Source organism: Calonectris borealis, chromosome 10 (genome assembly GCF_964195595.1).
Source record: "Calonectris borealis chromosome 10, bCalBor7.hap1.2, whole genome shotgun sequence".
NCBI lineage: Eukaryota > Metazoa > Chordata > Aves > Procellariiformes > Procellariidae > Calonectris > Calonectris borealis.
In genome coordinates, this window is record NC_134321.1 from 9169944 (window position 1) to 9193484 (window position 23541).

General features: G+C 42.1%; 1 protein-coding gene across 1 annotated transcript in view; it reads right to left on the bottom strand.

The window, feature by feature from the left end:
• PTPRG (protein tyrosine phosphatase receptor type G) overlaps positions 1–23541 on the bottom strand; it is a 415889-nt gene that overhangs the window by 6971 nt on the left and 385377 nt on the right. The window contains exons 16-27 of the mRNA XM_075158716.1: positions 14099–14195; positions 12341–12423; positions 11991–12125; positions 11623–11757; positions 11044–11216; positions 9878–10013; positions 9391–9537; positions 7460–7553; positions 6101–6177; positions 5544–5672; positions 3077–3223; positions 2128–2270 (exon numbers count right to left, since the gene is read on the bottom strand). Of these exons, the coding sequence (XP_075014817.1) occupies positions 2128–2270; positions 3077–3223; positions 5544–5672; positions 6101–6177; positions 7460–7553; positions 9391–9537; positions 9878–10013; positions 11044–11216; positions 11623–11757; positions 11991–12125; positions 12341–12423; positions 14099–14195 (1496 nt within the window). The remainder of the gene's footprint in view (positions 1–2127; positions 2271–3076; positions 3224–5543; positions 5673–6100; positions 6178–7459; positions 7554–9390; positions 9538–9877; positions 10014–11043; positions 11217–11622; positions 11758–11990; positions 12126–12340; positions 12424–14098; positions 14196–23541) is intronic.

A 23541-nucleotide genomic window follows, 5' to 3' on the forward strand; every position in this document is an offset into this window, starting at 1 on the left:
TTTTTTACAACATTCCTGTGGAAATCAAGACATATGCTGACTTAATTTCATATGATTTTTGCAAACTCAATTTGCCTAGAAATGGGAAAGAGAAATCAGATCACAATAGATCTGCTATATTTGATGAAAAGTCTATAGAAGAAGCAGCAGAGCCATACAGGTGGCTGTGACTGATCATCTACAGCGACAGGGGACAAAGTGGCCAGTGTGTGTGCCTGACGGGACACAGCTAAATGCCTCTGAGGGTCTAATAGCCTCATTTTTATTTGGGCTGATAACCTCCAGCTCCCAACAATCTGAGAGCTTTTCTCACGGAAAATTATGCAGCAAATCTTTATCTAGTTGCCTACATATGGGCAGTTATATTTAAAAATCTTGACAACTGTCTCGAGTTGGAATTTCTGAACTTCTTTGAAATGTTGTTACCAAGTTCATCCCACCATGTACTTCCTAAATACGACATGCATTTAGTATCTGCAAATTCATATATTTGGAGTTAATCTGCAGTTGTAATTATTAGTGGATTATGTGATATAGTTGTTGCATGTAGTAAAGGGAAATTTTCATTTTCAGCTACATTTGCTTAGGCTCCAATGAAAAGCAGAATCCACATTATGTATTAGGCATAAAAATAAAACCATTGAATATGACAAATAAACCAAAAAAGCAATTTACAGAAAGAATGACTCAGCACTGTTAGGAATGCGATTTTGATTTTTTTTTTTTTTTTTTTTTGGGTCTAGCATGAAATGCCCAAATCAATAATGGTTCTAATTTTGTAAAACATAATCTTAAATACTGCAAGAGTAGCAAAACCTCACTTTAGACTACCCAAAGCATGAATATTAAAACGAGTCTGGAATTAATCAGTGCTGGCAAAAGGCAACAGAGCTTACACTGTGCATTAGCAAGGCAGGAGATGGTAGGAGAAAAACTGCTTGCTGCAGCCCAAGGCACCATTTGCAGGAGTCAGTTAGGAAAAACCTGTTGCAGCAGCAACACACCGATGTGAAGTGAAAGCTCCTTCAGCAATGGCCGATACCAGTGTGCGACCGCACATCAGCACAAAGGCTGATCCGACCACTGAAGTACCAGAGTATGGTAATAACAGTTTTGCACAAAAGATTTCCAAGACTTTCCCACTAACTCTGTTTTGTAGCAATGATAAAAGGTCTAATGGACTCGAGTGCAGGGGGGTTGCAGGTATAGCAGTTGTTTATACTGGCTTGGTGTTTGCTCTAAGGGCAACTCAAGCAGTGTCAGAAATCGGGCTTCCTTGGGATTTTAACAGCAGGACGACACCAGAAAGCGCTCTGCCTGCCACGAAACAGTCCCTCCAAAGAGATCCCGTTAGACTCAGGCTCCAGCTTCACTATAATGGTATTTTGCAGCTCCACAATGTGTGCAAAGTAATAATATGCAATGCAATATTTAGCATCCTTTATAATTGGGCATTCAAGCATAGCTGGCAAGACAATGCTCACCACTGCACTACAAAAGAGACAAGTGTTAGGGCACGCTCGCCCTGTGTTAGCGGGCTCCCTCCCTCCCACTTGGCACCACATGGGCCCCTTGGAGTGTTTTTGGGGAAGCAGAAGGAGGAAAAAGAAATCTGCTCTCGGAAAACCTGGGCCCGTTGTCACAAGATACTTCTGCTGCTCATCCTGAGACAGAGCTGAGCTGAGCTTGTTACATGGCACATTATACCTGAGCTGTTAGACAGGAGCTCAGGGCTGTTTTGAAACTGGTTTCCATAAGTCCATATTGGGCTGCTTAGAGCCTTATCTAAATCAGGGCTCTGCTGGGTTCTGAAAAAGGTTGCAGGATTGGTTTGGGATACTTCCACGTGCAGAAGAACCCAAAATGCTTACAAAGCAAACGCAGCCTCACTTTCTGAGTCGACCTAAAATTATGACCAACATAAAAACTACACTAAGCAAAACGTATTTGGTCTCAGATGCCAACTGAAAACTCATCCCTGGAAGTTTAAATATTCTGATCCTGTTTCCTAGACCACTAAACACCATCCGCTCCATGCAAGAATGGACATCAGTCCTAACAAGTATTCTGTAGCTGAGTAACTCCTTGTACAACCTGCACATAAATGGGAGAAAAGAGATGACGTACTCATCGTGAACTATGGTGGGGCCATCCCTTGTTAAGGCTTCTTCCTTGATTACATTGATAAGTTCAAAGGTACTGCTTATGGGAGCATCTGGGTTTGGCCATTTAGGACACTGAAAGTGGCGGACTTCCAGAACGTAGTCATCCTGCAATGAAAAATCAGCCTGGGCATTAGCTACTTTAGTTTCACATTTATCCACTCCAGGTAGAAAGAGGGAAGAGCCTCACTACAAACTGAAGAGATACCCTTCTTTCAAACAGTTTATATAGGAAGACGACAACAGACACACAGCTCTAGCATCTCTGTAACAGTGAACACCCTAAAATAATGCAACTTTAACAAAATGTTTGATTGATAAAAGATTTTGTATTTGAGTTCAGGGCTTATATCCATATAAAACTCTCAGAACCCTTACAGCTCAAAAGTCAAACAAGAGAAGAGCAACCAAAGAATTAAAATTTAAAAGGGCTTGCAAACTAATGTTTTGTAGCAAAATCCAGCTGCAATCCTGACAGCAAACTAGAGGCAGGTTTATAGCTCAAAAGAAATGTGCTTAAGTAAAACTCCTTAATTAAGACCTCCAAACAATTAAACTATAGTGCTGAATTTTATAAGCAGAAATAGGACAACAAACCTTGGTGTACCTTAGAAAGAATAAGTCAATCTACTTGTGTGATTTCAAAATGAAAAAATCAGTGTCTTCACTTTCAAATAAGACAAAGAATTAATACTACGGTCTCACTAGCTAGAGAAATCTACCTGGAAGTAGAAGATATGAGAGGGAGAAGAAGCCAGTGAGAACACCTCTCCCCTGTGAGCAACATGCACGCATATGCATCTACAAGTAAATCCTTTTCAAAACTGTTTCTGAACTCCTCTTCTTCTATATTTAAATGACATCAATAACACTTTGGTGAAAAGCCAAGACCCACATTTGGAGGTTTATTTTACCTGGGTAGCTTCAAGGATAAAGTCATGGATGATAATTTGCTCTTCGTTAGAGAGGCACAGTCTGTCTTTGCTGATAAGGGTCACAGTAAAGGCCTCACAGTTCATGGACTCCTCGCGACTTGGCCAGTACACAAACTCATCTTCTGCCTGGAGGAATGGAACAACACACTACTGCAGCCTTTCAGATACCTTGTGTATGACTGAAAAATCCAGTGGATCAAAAAATTGGTTTGATAAATAGAGATGACCAGGAGCTGACCTTTAAAAAGCATTTCTGTCTAAAACAAATTTACTATTACAGTAGGCAGTAAGCCTGCCAGATCCTTCCTTCATGTGTCCAAACAGGTAACATCTGCTTTTTAATTGGTTTCATAGGGAAATGCTTATCTTAGCTCACTCATACTTAACCTTTGTATTGTATCCCAGGCTTTATTATCTCCCGCCTCTACAGTTTTGAATGAAAGTCAGATATCTGTTTAGAAAAAACTCATTGACCTTTAAAATTTAATTGCTTATTATTTTTAATTTGTGTTTATTGCAGTCTAATTCAAAACTCAAGGTCTGTGGATCAGGTCTAGGTAGAAGACTGATGGATACTTATGTAGGGCTTGAATTTTTAGGACGAAGGGGAGGAGTGAGGAGGAAGGAAGAAACCCAAATATTCTTAGCCTTGAAAAAACCACTGGCTTAACTTAATGCAATTTCTCCAGCAAAACTCCTCTAGTGAAGGGACACTATAAAATTTCATTGAGACTATGAATCGTAGAAGCAGTTCAGTGCTGAAGTAGCCTAACTGACAGGGTGTAGGTAACATACTGTCAAAGCTATTCTTTAAAAAATAACTGTGCATTCCTAATTCACTGGAGAGAAAGAAAATTAGGCTCGGTAACCACATACATGCAAAGCTTGTTTCTTCTCCTGGCTTCAGGGGTGTACTGTCCCTGGAGGGTAAGCACAGAAGCTACCCTGGCAGCATGCACGGCACTGCATGCCTGCATCTCTGTGTTTTACTCACGAGAAAACAAGAGCTACAAACCCACTCATCCCGCTGTGGCCATAAGCGTGCCTCTAAACCCAGGTTTATTTCTGTCGGCCTGGAGCCTTCATGCACACGATGTGCAAGACACTGTTGAGATTTGGGCCTTAAATGTTTATTCTGAAAATGGGACTTAGGGTCCTAAGTCCTCTGAGTGCTTTGAAAATTCTGCCCTCCGTGCGCAGAGACGCCAGCAAGCAGTGTAACATTGCTGAACGCCAGGGAAGTGACCTGTCCTGCCCAGCGACAGGTCCTCATGCAGCAGTGGCATGCATTATCATCGTCCTTTGGCATTACACATTCAGCACCTTGGCACGGTCTCAGTCCTGTGCCACCTCTCCTTGCCAGCCAACAACCCACGCCAAACACTGCACCAGTGCATGGATTCTACTGCCCTGCTGTCCAACCTCCACCCTGGGAACAGTGAAGGTGAAAGCAGGGACCAGGCATCCTTGCAAAGGATGTGGCCAAGTCCAGCGTTCCTCCTTCACCCTTTAATCACGGTTGTTCTGCAGAGCTATTTCATGTACTTGTAAAGACAAGATTGGCCTCTTCATTTCCACCTGACACACTTCCATTTCATTAGTGCTTTCTGATTCGATCGGATTTCTCTGAATGCTCTTCGCCTTGCAGTGCCTGCAATCCCTTTCATCGCACCGCACACAGGAAGCATATTGACTGCTGCCTCTTTAGTAGCCCCTCATGACTGCTATTTTCCTGCTGTAATGAAGGTGGTTTCTCTTTCACTCTCAGATGCAATTGTCTATTCACCTCAGTGATGTATGCATGAAAAAACGAACCGTTTATTTCTTAATCCTTTTCAACGCACCCTCTTGAGATGTGCTAGTAAATCTGGAAGTAGTGATTAGCCCTTCACCTGTGTCTCCTTATTCTCTCTCTCTCTGCCTGTCTCATTATTTCCACTTAAGTTAACATACATGTTTGCTTTTTACTTTCATCAAAAATAGCACCTGTAACCTTGCACAGCCATAGTTTCGCCTGGTCTGAGCCTTAAGCCCCTGGGCAAACAAGCAACTATCCTACTGTCCCTGCTTCATATTTCTGCTCCTCTCAAAGTCCTTACTGGTGGCCCTGGCCACCCAGTAACCTCAGTGCCTTACATCCCACCAGCCAGGCAGCCCTCAGGAGCTTCGCAGAGGTCATCATCACCGGCGTGCTGCCTGTGAGCACTGTGGTCCATCCAGGTCAGGATGTCTTTCCTAGGGGGGAGTGCAGAAGGGGAGAGCAAAAAACCATGCCCCACATCTTGGAACTTGTCTTTTTGTAACAAGCTTATGGCAAAGTTTGAGAAGGTGGCTCAAAAATTGGCTTTGCTTTCAACCAGAAAATAGCCATAGCGTGCAACTAAGTGACCCTACACTGGTACTAAGTGACTGCGGTCCCACGCAGGGAGGGACACGTTTAACTCACCAGGCTCTGGTTGTCCGGCAGCATGACGATGATCTGTGCATTGTGGTCCCAGATCATTCGCCAGAAATCTTTAGTTGTATGTGGCAGTGGATGTTGGGTTATGATGAACTCGTTACTCCTATAGTAGCCCTTTTGCAGCAAAACAAACCACACAGTTACTTACTGCCTTCAATACTTTTAAAGCATTAATTTCATCTTTGGGGACACATAATGACCCTATTTCATTTTATCCCACAATATTTTCACACAGACTATAATTTTATAACTCCATTTCCATTCTGCAGAGTCCCTGTTGTTTTCATTTACTCTAAATCCCAGTATTTATTTGACTGTATCTCATGGAAATACACATTCCATCTAAATGCATCTTGTATTTAATTTTTTTAGGCAACAATCTTTAATAAAACACAGTTAATAGCTTTACATTATGGGGAAGGTGTTAAAATCTCATCTGTTAATACACAGCCATTACATACAGAATTAAGACAATTATAGGCATCTGGTATTTAGCACCTTAGAATTGATTTTACTTTGTAATTAGGTGTTGGCTTCCTCACCATGATATAAGAGGCATTAATGTAATCTGTTCCCTTCATTCCAGGCAGCGGTGCCAAGCCCACTCTAGCACGCTCAGCTACAAAATTAAAAAAAACAGAGAGGGGAAAAAAAAAAAAAGATCAAAGTCTGGTTGTGGCACAAGGCAGAAAGTAAGAATTTCTCAGACGTTAACAAACCAAACACTGTGCAGCTCCCATCTCCCGCAGGAGCATGCCAGCACTTTAACTGCGTTAAAGCATTGCCTGCTAACACAGGATATAAAAGAGAATGTTGCACAATATTCCCACAAGGACAAAGTAATTTCAGGAATCAAATTTTACTATAGCAAAGATTTTCACAGCAGGCTGAATTACCAAATAACAGTATATGCAGTGATAACAGGGGATTTCAGGTAATTCTTGACTGTAGTGTTCCATTTGTCTCCAGCAGCACACAAACCCAGCTGATTTATTTTGTTTTCCCTACCACTCCATAGCACTACCATCACTCACTCCTCCCAGCTGGAGGGTGAGAGAGAACCTCCAGAGACAAAACACTTCCCTAATGGGTAACCACCCAGAAGCGTGTGTGTTCTTCAGCAGAGCTACAGTTCTCCATGTCTGAGGGCTGGGTTCAACAACATCCTCAAACCAACAGACAGGCCCCAAGCGCCAAACTGAAATCACTGCAGCTACGTCACACAAAGTGCAAAGTCCTATAGACTGTTTCTGCCCCATTCACATTTGTTTTTAAGATATATCCTGATGAATTCCCTTTTTATTAACAAACTTCATGACGGACTGTATCTGTGCCATTATTACTTTGCGCTATCTTGGCTATCATCTGTCCTGTATGTCCTGTACTCTGGGTAATGTGATGGGAATGACGTTGTGCCCATGCTCGGTCTGGTGCAAACTCATACCGCTTGGCAACCACGCACAGAATCCATATTAGTGATGTGAAGCTGTGTCCTCGGGCACTAAATACCCTCAAATCTGGGGAAGGCTCACACGCAGAAATTGAGTGTAGTAGCTGAATTACAAACAACTTGTGCCAATCACACTGGGAGATCTCACCTGAGCTGGGAGCGGTATCAAAGTAATTCTCTCAGTATTCCATGGATTTATCCCCTACCTAATTATTCAAATTCTTAAGCATTTCAAATTAACATTTCACTTGGACATTTTATCTGGCTGACACTGTAACTATTTTCTTTTGTTCAGTTTCATCAGGGTAATTCTGAAAGACAAGACAGCTTGGTCTGAACAAAAGATTACATTTCTCCTTCCTAGTGGCTATGCCTTTTCATGCGTAACTCCGGGAGAATTCAGTACAAAAAGTTATGCTAGGCAGTAATCAAACCGAAGATGTGATCTTACACGGCACGACTGATGAGTTCCTGTTTTTCTCTTTGTTGCAGTCTTTCTGAGCACTGAAGCATTCCACGTATTTTGCATTACACTGTGTAACCAGCTGAAAGAGAATAAAGTAGTAAGTCAGCGCTCTAAACGAAGGGAGGAGGTTTCTTTGCCAACTCCTGCGAAGATGCATCAGTAGAAGAATAAACTGCATTGTTAAAGTTGGTTAAAGTACTAAAGATGCCAATAGAAATCATCCTTTTCATACAGCATCTTTAATGGATAAAAAGATCTCAGCAGCTCTCAGCTTCGAAACATCCTGAAAATTAAGTTCTATCAAAATGTATTTTCACAGAATGCTACGTTTAGTTATCTTTGAGAATATATTTCAAAGACTTGCAGATATGTTCAGTCAGAAGCAGGTCTCAAGGAAGAAAAGCTAGCAAAATAAAACAACAACAAAACTTTTACGTTTTCTTCTAAAATAAAAGCCTGATCATTCCTGCAGAATGTCTTTTTCTGCCAGGCCTTTGAGGAATCCACCACGCCGGCATCTGAGATCCGAGGCCGTGGGTTACATTCTCTGGTCTGCCAAGTTCATTCTGGGCTGCTTATGAGGCACAAAGAAAAGTCAGGGAGGCAGATTTGTATTTGAATGTTCCCCGAGTGTATGGGGAAACTCTACCAGAGCAAAGAGGGTGAAAGTGGCTTTTGCATCTCCTGCACTAGTAGCTCATTGCTCAGCGTAATTTTACTCTAAGACGGTTGAACGTAAGCTACTATACCAGGGCATGAGCACAAGTTATTTTCTGCCGGCTCAGTGGTAGCAACAGAAACGAGAGAAAGATTTAATAATTGCTGCTGGTCATGCCCCAGTTTCAAATGCACTCTAAATAAGATGGTACTCAACTCATCTATGTACTGGCATACGCCCCATTAGAAGTTATGGGTTTCTAAATACTTAGGTAACGTTGGCAGAGAAAGTAATTTCTGAAAATGGCACTTCAGTTTTTGAAATTTTGCCACGAGTCATCAGAAAACATCTTTATACATATAATTTAGTGTTGTTTGTAAAAGTGCAACACTTTTTTTTAATAAGGAATCTTTTTTTCCTGCTGCATTTCATGTGTGTGTGCGTGCACTTGCGCTTGTTTCTTTAATTTAGTAATTAAGCATCTGGAATGTCTTGACTGATGGAGAAGTACTGAGATTTCTACAAGTGAATTCAGAGAAGAGCCTGTTCATTTTTTGAATAGTTTGACACCTGGTATAATTTAACACTTTCAGTTCCTTACGTAGTTATTAACTGAGTGAGTTTAGCTGTGAAAACAGATGTCACATATAATCTTCTTATGATACATAGTCTCACAAAATATTTTTAAATGTATTCAAATAAAATGCAATCAGAAACTCTTAGGTTTCAAATAGGAGATCTGGGCAAAAGAATTTACTTTGGCCAGGATGAAAGCAACTATGACATAGCAGGGAAAAGCAGTAAGCATACTTATTAGCAATGAGAAAGGCATATTGTGTTTCCTGGTCTTAAAACATTTTTAATTCCTTATCCAGTGCTGAAATAGCAGGTGGTGCTAAGAACCTCATTTCATGTCTTTCTCCATATATATGCATGAGACCCACGGTTTGGAGGAAGACTTCCAGCCAAGCTAACCACAGACTTGAGAACATCCAAGCCCCCTGGGGAACAGGGAGACCAGCAGCACGCTCCAAACCAGTGTCCTTGTCCCTCTTCTCACCTCTGACTCCAAGAGTGTTAGCGCTGATTTCCAGCAGTGTAGCTAAGACTGTTGAGGACCAAACTTCTCAAGATGCTGTGCTGTGCTAATCAAGTGTTCTGGTTTGGTTCCTTACCTATGACAACTGACAGTGAAGACAGGCCATACAAAAGAGAGTAGGGAAATTAAGACCCTCTGGATGGCAGTGATAAGCCTTACCTTGAACTGTTTTTCTAGTCGTGTCTTCCCTCCTATGCCAGGTATGAGGATGCTGTTAACATAACTATGCAGCTGGTTTGCCGATACTTCAGTCTCCTTCCCAAGGATGGCTTCCAACAAGGCATCATGAATAAAAATGTACTGCTCCTAGAAAATCAACAGCATGTCACGTAGGCACTTGGAATAAACTAAACAATTGGCTTTAACTGAGGGGTAGAGCACATTAAAGGAAAGGGTGTGCAAAGCAAGCCACCCATGCAAATACTGCCAAATCCAGACTAAACATTTACAAGTGTAGCATGTACAACTGAATAAGTCAAAAGCAAAATCTGAAGTTTCTGGTCTAGAAAAAGAGAGACATTCCAGTGCAAAAAATGCCTGGTGATATATCCAGTTTTTACAGGGATGTAACTGAAAAATCCATTTTCTTTTTGATTACAACATAAAAATGAACATGGCTTTAAATTCAACCCACTGCAATCTTTACCTCTGTCTGGACGAGGTAGTTGCGCTGTGTCCTGATATGTTTCAGGAAACCCAGGACATTAACTGTGCTTTTGTCTTTTATCTGTTGCAGCATACTGTCTATCACAATGTAGGTACCAGTTCTGCCAACACCAGCACTATAGAAGACAGAAGAGAAACCCATGTAATACAGCCGGACCAAAGTAAAGCAGAACAAAACTAAGCAAATATTCCTGTTCACAGACTTTCATTTCCCTGCTAGCCCCAACCATGAAAGTTTCTAAACAAAGCATTTTGCGTTTTGGGAATTTTACCAGTATATATTTCACGATCTGATACGTGGCTGTCCTGTCTCCACTGCTGCTGTTACTGGTGTTGGCTAGAAGAAGCCGTATAGAGATCCATCCTATGCCAAACTGCCGCTATCCTGGACCACCAAGGTCACTCCAGGCTGTGGGGATGCCCTGGTTGGCTTCAGTCTTGAGGTAAGCCTTAAGCTTTACAGTGGAGCTGTAATCCTGCTCTGGAAATGCAAGTGGTACCAGCACTACGGAAAGGCGTAAGAGGGGGCTAATCCTGTGGAGGCAGGACTCCTTGAAGGGGAGGAGGGCGGTCCTGGGCCCAACAGAGAGGGTGGAGAGGGGAATTCTTCAGAGTGTCTCAACTTCTGCTCAGGAAGGAGCTCTAACCCCCATCATCCTCTCCTCTTCGCTATGGCGCTGTACAGCCCCCTCACACACAGTGATGAAGACCACGTCCCTTAACTCATTTAAGGGAAATCCTCTGTTGACTGCAAGTACTGGTGAATGTGAGTGTGGTTCAGTGGCAATCGCATACCCAGGTGTCCATCTATTCACGTGGTTGGCTGCCAGCAGAGGTAACCCTGCCCTGCCCACGCACTGAATAGACAGGCTATAAACAAGCTTCAAACAAAGAACTGCACGACCACATCAGTGCAACGCTCAGCAGCTCAGTATCATGACACAGGGTTTTGCTAATGCAACTGGGAAGCTTTTGCACTGGAGCTGTCTTAAGATGTACGCAAAGCTCACGTCTACCTGCATTCCATCGGGCTGGCACACTCCTTCCGTGTTAATAACTTATGGCGTTTGTCTTAGCTGGCATGTAAGAGCACACGCGGTACACCAGGTATGCTTGCCATGAAGTAGTTAACCACAGCCTTCATACCTGCAGTGCACCACCACTGGTCCCATGTCCGGCGTTCTGGCTGCGGAGGATCTCCTAACAAAGGTTAGCACAGGCAGAGCGTACTCCGGCACACCCATGTCAGGCCACTGAGTGTAGTGATACTGAATAACCGTTCTCTCGTTCTGCCGCCCTTTGGGGTTTCCTTTCTGGCCCTGCGTGCAAAGGGTGGGCAGAAAGTAGAGAAAGATTAGGGAAGAGAAGCATAGAAAGATACTCAATCCTACTGGCTTGCTCAGCTGAAAAAGTGCTGGACTCTAACGGAAGAAATCTTCTGCAACTCTGCCTCCTGCTAGGTGGAGATAGAGTTCAAGGAAAAATACATGTGGGAACAGGTAATAACAGCAATAACTGTGACATCAAAGCAGCCCTGAACTTGAGAAAAAGAAATACAGGCTAAACCTTTCACCAGGTTGGTTGTAATCCTGGCTTTGCTTACTTATTTCCCATCCACCTGCTACTTCAAGTTGCCTATGCCAACACTGAGTTTTGCTCCTGTGTGCCTTGCATCTTACACAAGCCAGAAGGCACCTGGATGAGAACAGTGAAGGCTTTACTCACCTTTTTCATCTTTGTGTTCCTGACTGTGAAGCGGCGCACAGTGTAGCAGGCATGAATGTTTGTGCTCTTCAGCGTGACGATTATGTTGCCATACTCCTCGCTGTTCTCTGACGGCCAGTACTGATCGCATTTTCTCTGAACAAAGACATAGTTGGGTGGGTTGGCTGAGGGTTTGAGCTGCTTCTTTATATTTGTGTTCAGAGCTTTTTAAAAAAGTAAAATCATGGCTAGCTATGTATCCCTCTGTTATGTTAGTTATATATTATATATCAATATATATCATCCCAAACCATTTAAAAACAAATTCTGCCCACGTGATTCGGGGAGGTGGTAAGGAGCAACTGCTAACAAACTAGAAAATCTCTTACTCTTCCTTTTTCAACAAGGTTTGTGATCATGACAATGATTCCAGTATTTTGTTCCCAAATCATCCTCCAGAAATCTTCAAAGGTAGACTTTAAAGGTCCCTGGGTAGCAATGTAGGCTTTTGCTTTGTTGTAACCCTTCAAAGAAAACCATAATGCCGAGTGAGATCAAAGCAATATCATGGCAGACATATTAATATTTTAAAGGTAACAAAGAAAGGTGCCTTTCTCATTCAGAATAGCAAGGAATTATCAGGTGAAGTTGGAAAACACGACCACTTCACAAGTGGCAATACTTGCTCCTTGTGGAAGGATTCAGAGTTAGAGAAGAAAAAACAATTCAAACAACTTACATCGACATAATTAGCATTAATGTAGTCACTGTGCTTAGAATCTTTCCCTGGTAAAGGCCTTAGCTTCACCCTGCTGTGATCATCTGCAGGATAAAAAACAGAGCAGAGAAGCATTAAGGAAACACAGTGCAAAACCGCAGGTAAACATCCCATTTCCTAGGTATTGGAGTAGCCCTTATTAATACACAGAAGAAATTGGCCTTAGATTCGAGTCAAGAGGGAGGCGAGAGTACCTGTTCTTGGTCATCTGCTCACGGTAGCAGGTCCTCAGGCTTCACATCCCTTAAAGTATGTGGTTTGTGCTGGGAGAGCTTCCCTTTAAAGGACACTGGACCCTCAGGAGCACGATCTCTAGGATCATCCACATCACACAGTGTGGTGTGATTCAAAGAGCCAGGGCACCCCACTGGGCTGTGTAACATCATGCGGAGACACCGGCTCGGCTCTCGCAGGCAGTAAAGCTGCCTTTGCTTGGCTCCGTGTCGGAGCTCATTATCCTCCACTCGGTGCTGGGCTCAGACAGCTCTACTGGCTCTGGGAGCTGAGGGATGTCCTCACTCCTTCACCACCCTCATCACACCAAGAGGATAGACTGTAGGTCACGCTCTTTAGCTCCTCTTTTTCTTCCACCCAAATGCTTGACTTCAGCTTAAATCAGAAAAAAAATGCACTCCTTCTCCTGCTCCTAGGCAGCAGCATTGGGCTGGGTGGCACTTCCAACACATGCAGAGATAAGACACGTGGGCTAACTTTAAGCACGAAGAATCTGGTTTCAGCTGCCTTCCTTGAGCACCGATGGAGAGAGAGAGTTTCCTCCAGGGGCAATCTGGAGGACTGGAGTGCCTGCTCCAATTCTCCTCCAATGGTACTTCTCTCTCTGTGCCTAGAGGGATCAGACATCTATGTCTAAAATCAGAGTTGGGACAACGGCAATGAATCCCCTTGCCCAAGGCCACACAGCAAGTCTTTTACAGGCCTGGGTATTGGTCCTCAGCTGGCACCTTGATTACTTCTGAGAATCTGTTAGAGACATGCATTTCCTTCCTATGCCATCAAAAACATTCAAGATTTATTGCAATGTTTATGAACACTGTGAACTTTTTATCAGCGGCTCTCTGTCTTTGTTCCTAAACCACAGTGACTGGTGCATCTGCCATTCGTTCCACAGCAGAGAACGATATGGAAAAAGCTACTGCATTTCCACCCCAGACCTGCAATAATCTGCATTCTAGAGCAGAGTCCAGATTTGCAGTTCTCAGAGGAATACAGGCAAAGCCTGCACTGTGCTACAAAGATCACTGTTTGTCCAAGTCGTACACACAGCTGAAGCAGTTTGAAATACAGCAGATACACTCTGTAAGATTTAGCACCTTCGGGATTATCAGGGAATCCCAGGGATCATCAATAAAACTCTTTGCTCCACCATGCATTTCCCTTAGGCCAGTTTTCAGACATTAGCGGGCAGAAGAGCTCTGATCATCAATTTATCCCAGTTATTCCTCCACAAAATTTCATACCAAACTGATACTTGGACCATCAAACTGCAAAATATTTTAAAACAAAAGCTGGAGTGAAATCCTGGCCCCAGAGCAGTCAAAATGTCCACTGCCTTTAGTAGGGAAATGATCTCCTAGCCACGTTTTCACGTTTATTGATTACTGTGCAATATAACGTGAAGCCACCTGCCTTTTTCAGTCACATACAGACACACTGTGAGAGAAGAGTGCCTTTTCGGGTTGATTCATTGTGCTTACTTACAGGCTAGGATGTTGATGTATCTGTTCTTGTGCTTGTTGTCGGGGTGGTTGGAATGCTCTGCAGTGATGTTCATGTCAGCCGTACAGCGCTGCACTTCCTAGGTATAAAAATTATTCGAATGGAAAATGCGTCAGTCAAAAAAATTTAAGCTTTATCTCCTTTTGCAACAGCTTACAGAAACCATGTTTAAAATATCGGTATCTTAATTGCTGAATCGAACACAAAGTCCTTCAGTATTGTCCTGTATGACATGGTCTGCTTAAACTGAGCCGTGTTAGCTGCTCCCTGGTGTGCGGTTGTGCTCCTCTCCACAGACTTGGTGACAGATGCACTTTGGGCACCCTGGGGGCTGACCATCCCCTCTGACCAGCAGTCCATCCATCTTCTGGACTGCATCTCCTGTGATGCCTCACTCTGTCCCCTCTTGGGAAGGGAAGACAGAGTCCTTCAAAGGCAAGAGTGGCCAGTGCAGCGTAAGAAACTAACCAAAAAACCACTTCAACAGAAGCCTTTGACCACTGGACAACTTATCTGCTTATAACCTCTCAAAACTAGGGTTTCTGACATTTAAGTTTGGCACTGACCTTTTGTTAGTTCTCTGCAGAGAGTTGCCTTTTATAAAATATAAATAAAATAATAGATCTCTGAAGATAACAGTGAGTGCTTTAAATACCACTGCTTGGACACTGATTAACAGCCCACGATACAGTGAAAAACATAAAAGGTTGTATCCACATATCCACATTTACAAAGCAGAAAGAGACAGACTTGCCAAGGTGTTCATGAAGCTAGAGATGCAGATTTCTGTCCAGTTGAGCCTGTAGGTTAGATACCTAATTCCCATTGATTTTTTTAGTTCTTAACCTATCCCTTACTTAACACTGTCCAACAATGGAATACAGGGCTATTGAAATAGGGCAATGCGGGGTCTTTTCTCTATTCCCCTTGGCCAGATTGTCCTAGAGAGTTACACACTTCAGAGAGTGTCTTGCAAACTGAATCACTAAAACTCATGTGCGATACCACCTCCAATATATATTCTTTTTGTATCTATTTAACCACAATCTTCCTGAAAAAGCTAAACCTTTTTTTATCACTAGCATAAATATTCTTAGTTTAAAAACACATTTTTGAAAAATATATCAATGTTTGGAGTTTACAAAGTTGTGGAAGAAACTATATTTATTCAAATCTTTTGCGAGTCCCAGAAATCGCACCAAACAGAACCAATTTCCCCCAAGGGTATACAGGGAAGTGCCAAATTACTTTGTACTTCAGGCTTTAAAAATAACAGTATAGAACCTGCCTAACAGAGAAAGTCATTAGGAGCTCACAGCTGCTACAAAGATCACGAGCTAAGTGACAGAGAAAAATTATCAAGAGAAATGCTATACAAACAGCAGATGTAACAGAGTTCAGCATTATGCAGATATTTCACAAAGGACTTGCATAGCAATTTTGATATCTTCCCCAGCATTTACATTTTAAAAGTGCAAAGTATACTAAAACCTTGAACATTTTATAGCTTTTATACCCACATGACACTCCCAAATAACAAATGCTTCTCTCTCTCTCCCCCCCTCTCCATAGGGAGAAACATACTACAGTCAAGGAGATGAGCTCAGCAAAGACAAAGAGGAATCAAGCAAAACTCTCAGCTGGCCCTAATAGAATTTTCATAGTTCCATTTCTATCACAGAAATAAAAAAACACATTAAAGTGTGCGCTTCCCCTAAGTCTGCCTGTCAGCTCCAGTAAGCAAGGGACTTCTGATTACACAATGGGCAGGATCAGTTCAGCCTAAGTCATAATGGGAAAAGCAGCATTACTTACATGTTAGGTTGATTTAATGTAATTTTGTTTTACCTTTTTCTGCATTTAGAAATCATATAACATCGCTGCTGTACCATTGTAGGTCACTACTAAAAAACACCCCCCCCGCTTTTGAAAAGCCTCACGTCAAACTCTACATCCCTGCATCACTACAAAATTCTTTTTAGAAGTTATTAGCGTAGAAACATTTATGCCAAATGCTGTAGAATTTAATACAGATGAATCCAATAAGGTTCTGTGGAGAATACTCTAAAAAGTTATAGAATTTAATAGGGAATTACCTCCCTGCTAAGGAATTTTCTCTGACAGTTTAAATACTACATAGTAAATGTATCACTTTCTATTAAATTCTATAGGATTTCTCCATAAGGGAATTGTTGGCGAGGTTAATCATTTTAATTAACCTTTTTATGTTGATGCTGACTGTTTTCTCAACTGTACATGTTCCCAGCTGGCCAATATAAAGTTAATAGAAGAGGAAGATTAAGCTAAGACGGTGAAAAACACAGCAAGGGAAAAGAAGGTCTGACGCTGTGAGAGCTGATCATCTGAAAATGGCTTTTCTTAACACATAACATTCTAAATGATTTTTAATACTCTGGAAAGCTGCTATAATGGTGGATTCCTATGTCTGCACACTGCAAAAGCATAGCAAAAGGAGACTTCAAGAAAAGCTTCCCCCTTGCCAATGCGCCTCAACTATTTTTGTCTTTTTAAAAATCAATGTAGAACAATAAAAGGCCATTTTGACTTCAGCTCCCACTGCTGACACAACCAATGCTTTGGAACGTTGAAGTTGTCCAACAAGAAGGGCCCGAGGACATCCTCCAGCTCTGTGTGGGCCACTAACAGTGTTTGGCTGTGCCGCACGGACAAATCAGGTTGAGAGCAGAGGGCGGTTATCCGTGCTCTCTTACCCTCCTCTGTTCATCTCTCCAAATTCTAGTAGCAAATTACTAAACCACAGGCTCACCCCACCAGACAGTAAGGCATAAGTTAACATTCCTTTGTTATTAAAGGCAAGGCGGTTGTCTTTCATCAATGCACAAAATGCTGCAAGAAGACAAGACCAGTTGCAGCCTGTTATCTATGCCTCTGTTCAGACTGTTATTTACCCTTTGGCAGAAGAGGACAGCCCAGTGTTAATAAATATCACCCTGGAGAAAGTTCCAAAAAGTCACCAACCTAATTATGCCATTTTACCACGTTTATGTATATTACATATTTACTTTCCCAGCATTGTCTATTGCTTATGCAGTGAACACCCTGGGATTTCTAAATCTTACTGGCTACCAAGTCCTTCATTTGCATTTAAAACATCATCATGATTATATTATTATTACAACTTAAGTTTGCAGGCAGGCCACCAGGTCAGGTCTGATACCAGGCTGTTCACCGCAGCCTAAACAAACTCCTCTCCAATTAGCACAAAACTGCTACTGGCACCTTGGAGTAGGACAGATAGTGTCCATATCGCCACATCCATAATTCATTCACAAACTTTTCAGCTCTAGATTCTTTGGCTTTCCTTAATCCTGCTTAGTCTCTTCCACCGGCGGCTGGCTAGCACACTGCTGCTCTTCATGTTTAACTTTGCAGAACGCATTACTGTCCAAAGATGAATGGATACAGGCTCTTATTCTGTCCTTTCAACTTATCATTGACAACCCAAGAAACCAAAGTACATGGTTTCAATTGACCGTTAGTTACTGTAAAAAGTGTTCTAGTCTATGCTATTATGGCTAATTTACCTTTTAATTATATTGTCCATGCTAATGCTAATTGGAATTTGATACACCCAGGTTTAACGACCCATTTTCATTGCCTTTCTGAAACAAGTTACAGATTAGTTTCTTCTAAACTTCAAAGAATTTCCATTTAAGTGTAAAATCAAACCGCTCCAGTGTCTTGCTGGCAATATAAGGTTCTGAGCAAGAATTTTGCTACAGTGACTGAGCAGGAACTTGGGTCTCTTGATTTGGCCTTATGCAGTGCTGCTGTTGTTTCCCATTACTTCAGTCTGATGTCCTAGCAGGGGCTGAACTGTGAAAGTCTATGAATAGCAATGAGGAGGAATCATGAACAAAGAAAAGATCCTAATCTGAAGGACTAAATTAGAGAAGATCCATAGCTCTGTTTTGATATTATTGTGATATTTTTCAGCATGAAAGCAGCTAGTTCATCCACCCCTAAAATAATTTTTTACCTATTACTTTAATCCCAAATTAGAGAATTCTGCGTAGTGCTCTTGCTGTTTGTTTTATCACAGCAAACATGAAGACGGCATACCAACAGAGACGGCAGATAGTATTTGAAGATATCCCGCAGGAATAGTGTAGATTTTTGCGATAATTTAGCACTAGTATAAACTCTCCAACGGCACTCAAGAGAGAGGTGAGCTGGGGACAGCCTAGAAGAAGGGGAAAATAAACAAACCAAAAGGACTCAACACAGCAATAACAGTGGAGGAATCATGAATAGATAGCTAAAAATTCATGTAAACGAATGAGAGGAGAGGATGGTGGAGGACCATTTGCTTGCGGTATCCTGCCGTCCATTAGGCAGGGAGGTGTCAGAGCCTGACTGAAACCTTGCATTGCCCATGGGGGGCTATGGCTCCTCCGAGCAGAGCTTCCAGGCAGAAACTTAGGGTATGGCTGCAGCGCTATGGTTAGTAACAGACAGCCCAGATATCTGAACTTCTTTTATTGCTTCTCTTCAACTTTATCTCTTAATTCACAAGGCCAATTTCTTAGGGTAGGTCAAGTGCTGAGATAAGAATTGAGAACTCCAGGAAGACCCTCTTCTGCGGCAACCCTTCCTCCTCTAGCTTCACAGCGCTGCTTCCCTTTGCTTTCAGTACAGCAACGCACAGGCTGAGAATACCTCTAATTATGGCAGTTTTGGGCCAGGGTTATAAAATATTTCCCAGTGCAGTAATGTCTGCTAGCAGCATGCTTTTGAAATGGCATCTTTCTACTGCCAAATTCCTTGGTGTAGATGCAGTTATAAGCATGTGTCTGGTGTAAGCTGTGTCTAATCTGTAAGGGATGCCAGTATAACTACACAGTATTTTTAGTGTCTCAAGAAATGTGCAAAGTGCAGCGTTATCTGTCTTCAATGCAGCCTTTTGCTAGAGAATAACATTCTGAGGTCACTGGTTAAAAAGAGCTAGTGACCCCTGCCCCAAGCAGCAGCAACCATGAGAATAACGTTAGCAAATCCCTGCCACATCGCTGAAGATATAGATTTATGTTATTTTCTTACATTTCAGGACATTTAGAAGAAGGTGCCACTGGAGTATAAAGATATTTTCAATTTATGTGATGAGGGAGCTAGACAGCCTGCCTCCAAGTTCAGCGAGCCTGTTCAGACTCCAAATTGGCAATGAATCATTACACTCACATGGCCACAGGCAGGAGAGGTCTGCGGAGATTGCATTCACCCACTCTAATCGCTCCCGCAGCAGCGCTGACCAACCCACTCCAGAATTAGTGAGGAGGGAAATAAAATTGTCTGATCTCAGAAATCCAAATACTGCATTATACTACAAAAATTCACAGTTAGCTTTGGGGATGGAGGGTGATTTCCTGGCTTAGTGTTCCCTTCTTAGAGCAAAAGGGCACGACTACTCCAAAACCTTACTGTGTTATTCCAGTAACCGGCCAGGGAGAGGGAGTGAAAAGCTGTACCGTGGGAGGTGGCACTTCACACTGTTTTTGAGACAAGAATTCGGAGGGCACATGCCCTATATAGTCAGGCTATCAGGGGAATAAAGATGACAAATGTGACATCAGTTTGTAAAATGAGATCCAGAAGGGTTTTCAGGCACTACAGCCCACTAAATCTGACTTCTCTGTGGGGCAAACTGCTAGACGCTGTAATAAATAGCAGAGCTAGTGAACGCCTCTAACACACTGTGGAGAGGTCCCTGAAGAAGTCAGTAGGTAAGAACAGTCTGGAAGAGAATAGCATATTTGGATTTCCACAATGTTTGTGAAATGCCTCTCAGAAAACATTATTTTAAAAGCTGATCTGTCTTGGAGCAAAAGGAAAACTCGCCTTGTATACCAACAATTTAAAGGTGGGACTCAGCGCAGGAATTGTCAGTGTTCAAATTTCACCAGTGGGACCTTACGGGGACCTAATCTATTCAGAAATGGACTGCAGAAGAGACAAAGTGTGTTTATGATACAAAATTATTCAGGATAATTAGAACAAAAGCTGTTTGTGAAGGGAAGCAGAACAATCTCGCAATACTGAGTGACTGAGTGATAAAATGGCAAATGAAATTCAATGTTGATAAATGCAAAGTGATGTACTTTAGAAAAACAACCCTAACTATACATACATACTGACAGGATCCCAATTTGCTATTGCCATTCAGTGATGAGACCTTGGGGTCACAGTTGCTAGTTTTCTGGAGGTGTCAGCTGAGTGCTCAGTAGTTGTTAAAAAACAAATAGTATGTTAGGAAGGAGGAAAGTAATAGAAAACCAAACAAAAAACATCACTGTGCTCCCACAGAACTCTGCAGTAAACCCACTCATTAAATACTGTGCACAGTTTTGGCCTTCCCATCTCGAAAAGGATATGGTAAAGGAAGGAAAAAAGGTACACAGAGAACAAGTCATCAGACAAACAAATTAAATAGTTTAGACTTCTTCAGATTTGAAAACAGATGATGAAGTGGGAATATGAGGGAGGCAGACAGAATCATGTGAGGCATTTAAGTGATCAGGAATATACTTTGTAATGCAGAAGCTAGGAGGCACCAAGAGAAGTTATTAGGCATGAGTTAAAAGCAAAAGGAAGTCCGTTCTTGTGGAACAAATTGTAGAATACATTGCCATGGGATGCTTTGGACAGCAGAAGTCTAAAAGGGTTCAAGAGGCAATTAGAAATTTGTGGAAGAAAGATCTATCAAAGTCTATTAAACATAATGAAGCCAAGAAAATCTCTGGCTAGACAAGGTAGATATAATCTCTGGCTCAGGAAGCCTCTCAATCTCTGCTCAGTCTTGCCACCAAACCCTGCCCCAGTGCTGCCCTGTAAAAATGTGGTACCTCACCCTGTATGCCATAGCAAGAGGATGCTGGAGCTGCCTGAGAGCAAGCCAAAAAACCTCCTTGAACTTTTTTCAGTATTAGGTTGAACAAATTCCAAGGTGGAATACAAAGAGTTATATCAGAGACCAGCACTGGCGATGCAGGATCATGGACTTTATTTTAAAAAGCTATTTGTTTTCAGTATTAAATTGGGCCTTATATTGAAAATTCATAGGACTCAAAGGAAATCTTAACAATTCTGTATATACAAGAAAGCTCAGCTATCACCAGACAATAAAGTTGGCTACTTGCACTATGATTACCCAAAGGGAATAAGGATTCATTTTGGATGTACTTTCCACAGAAAGACTTGTGAGTTCAAAGTCCTTTTTTCCTCTGGACATAAAACGCTTCCTAAGCACATTCACAAAATATTTAGCTGTAATTACAGCTCATTTTAAGAGGAGGAGGGAGTATTCACACAATTTATTTTCAAAGGAATCTTCTTCATGTAAAAACCAACTCAATACAACCCCACAACATGCTGCCAAAACCACAGGAGACTTACACCACAAACTAGCAACAAACGAATGGAGAATGTTTACCTTCTACATCGGGCAGAGTATGTGTGTGCCTAGATTAGTATTTCCTTTCACAGGTTCCACCATAAAACCTCCTGCCACAGAAATTTCTGAAGAGATTGTTGATCCTTTTTTCCTTTAAAAAAATCCCATGCGCTGGCTATCTTTGGGAAGATTTATTTATTCTGTAGTATTGATCACATTTTTTCAGCATTTCCTTGCCATCCTCTTCTCTCTTCCTTTTAGATGTAAAAAGCAGATTTTTTGTAAAAAGCCCATATGACTGCAGAACCTCTTTTCAGAAGTTCCCCAGGCGTGAAGGGGTTGGAGGTGCATTATTGATGCATACTGCCCAATTCCTCGGCATGTGATCTAGATCAGATATCAGCACACAATCCCATTTCTGCTAAAGCAGTAAGACCTCATGACGAGAAGTTCATGCTGCTTTTATGTTGTTATGTGCAAGAATGGTAACAGTTGCCTATGGCAGAGAGTTAGAGAGGTGTGGGCAGACAATATCTATTCCCAGATGAAGTCTGCTGGCATAGTGGCAACCTGCTAACCTATTTGAAACAAATTTGAATGTGCATTATGAATTTGCACCCACCCTGCACTTCGCATGATGTGGCTGTGCCCCCAAGGCTAGCAGCCCTGTAACACCAGATTTTCTGTTTCAGCTGGAATCCTACTGTTTCACCATAAAACATTAGCTAAGTGTTCACTCTAGCTGGCAGATACAATTCCAGCACATACACCATGGCTGGATCTGACCAGACGTGAGAAGTTATACCACTAGCCACTTCCAATAGCTGCTGTATAAATGTAACCTCAGGCTCCTCTATCCCTCAACCACTTTCAAAACTGGGATTCTGATCTTTTGAGTCAGTTTAGGCGCTTGAGAAACATTTTACCTACAGGGTCTGTGAAAAAAACTGGGTTTCACTCTTCTGTCCCATCACTGTGAACCATAAGGAAGAAAATCAGGCCCACGAGGCATCAGCAAGGCAGAACATACGCAATGAAAGGGAGCCGGATGGTTTATCCCAGACAGTGAATGTCTTGTCCCTATTCCTTCTCCTTACTCTAGGAGGAGATTTCATTTACTCTTTAGGAAGCCGAGACCTCAGTTACGGAGAAATACATCTGGAGTAGCTATACTGACTTCAAAGGAGACGCTCCAAATTTTAAGGCAGCACGGAGAACAGAATTTGGCGTGTGCAGTGCAGTTGGAGGAGTTTAACTTCCCTTCAGAGGGGACTCCGTGCCCCCCAGAACAGGACTAATTGGCCAAAGCCATCTCTCTGACTGGCTGCCACGGCGTGGCACTCGCAGCAGGGAGCTCCAGGAGGAAGGGAAAAAATAGGGCTATTAGAGCACTGTTTTTCTTTGCTAAAGCACAGGCGGAAGGTGTCCAACATTTGTTAATAGCAGTGATTTTGCGACAGCTGAAGCAAAGCCTGCTTAAAGCCAGACCAAGTTTACAGATGTGTTGCTGATTATTTTGAATAATTAAATGGTGTAAAACCCAGCTGTGATGAATAGCACTGGGGTCGCAATTCATAAATAATTGAGAAGAGTGAGTCGCATTTGATCATCCTGATCAAATTCTACTCTCTGGAGAATAAATGTTTGTCCTGAATACCATCAACATTGTTAAATGCCTCAATATTCCTGCTCAGCCATCCAGCCAGCAGTCAATTGAACTAAATCACTTTAACACCTTATACATTTGCCTTCCTCATGAATACAAAATGTTTCTAACTTACAGAATGGTTTTTGGGCATCAGACAAAGCAGCCACTCTTTATAGACAGTAACCAAACAGCAACAATAAATGTTTTAAATGATCCCATTAAAAACAATTCCTGCATACAGCCTTGTCTTTACTGCAGTAAGCGAAGAAGCTGTAGATATTAGGCCACCTATTTTGGTTCATCGCCTTGTTTGTAAGCAGAGCTGCCTCTCTGATTCACATGCATCGC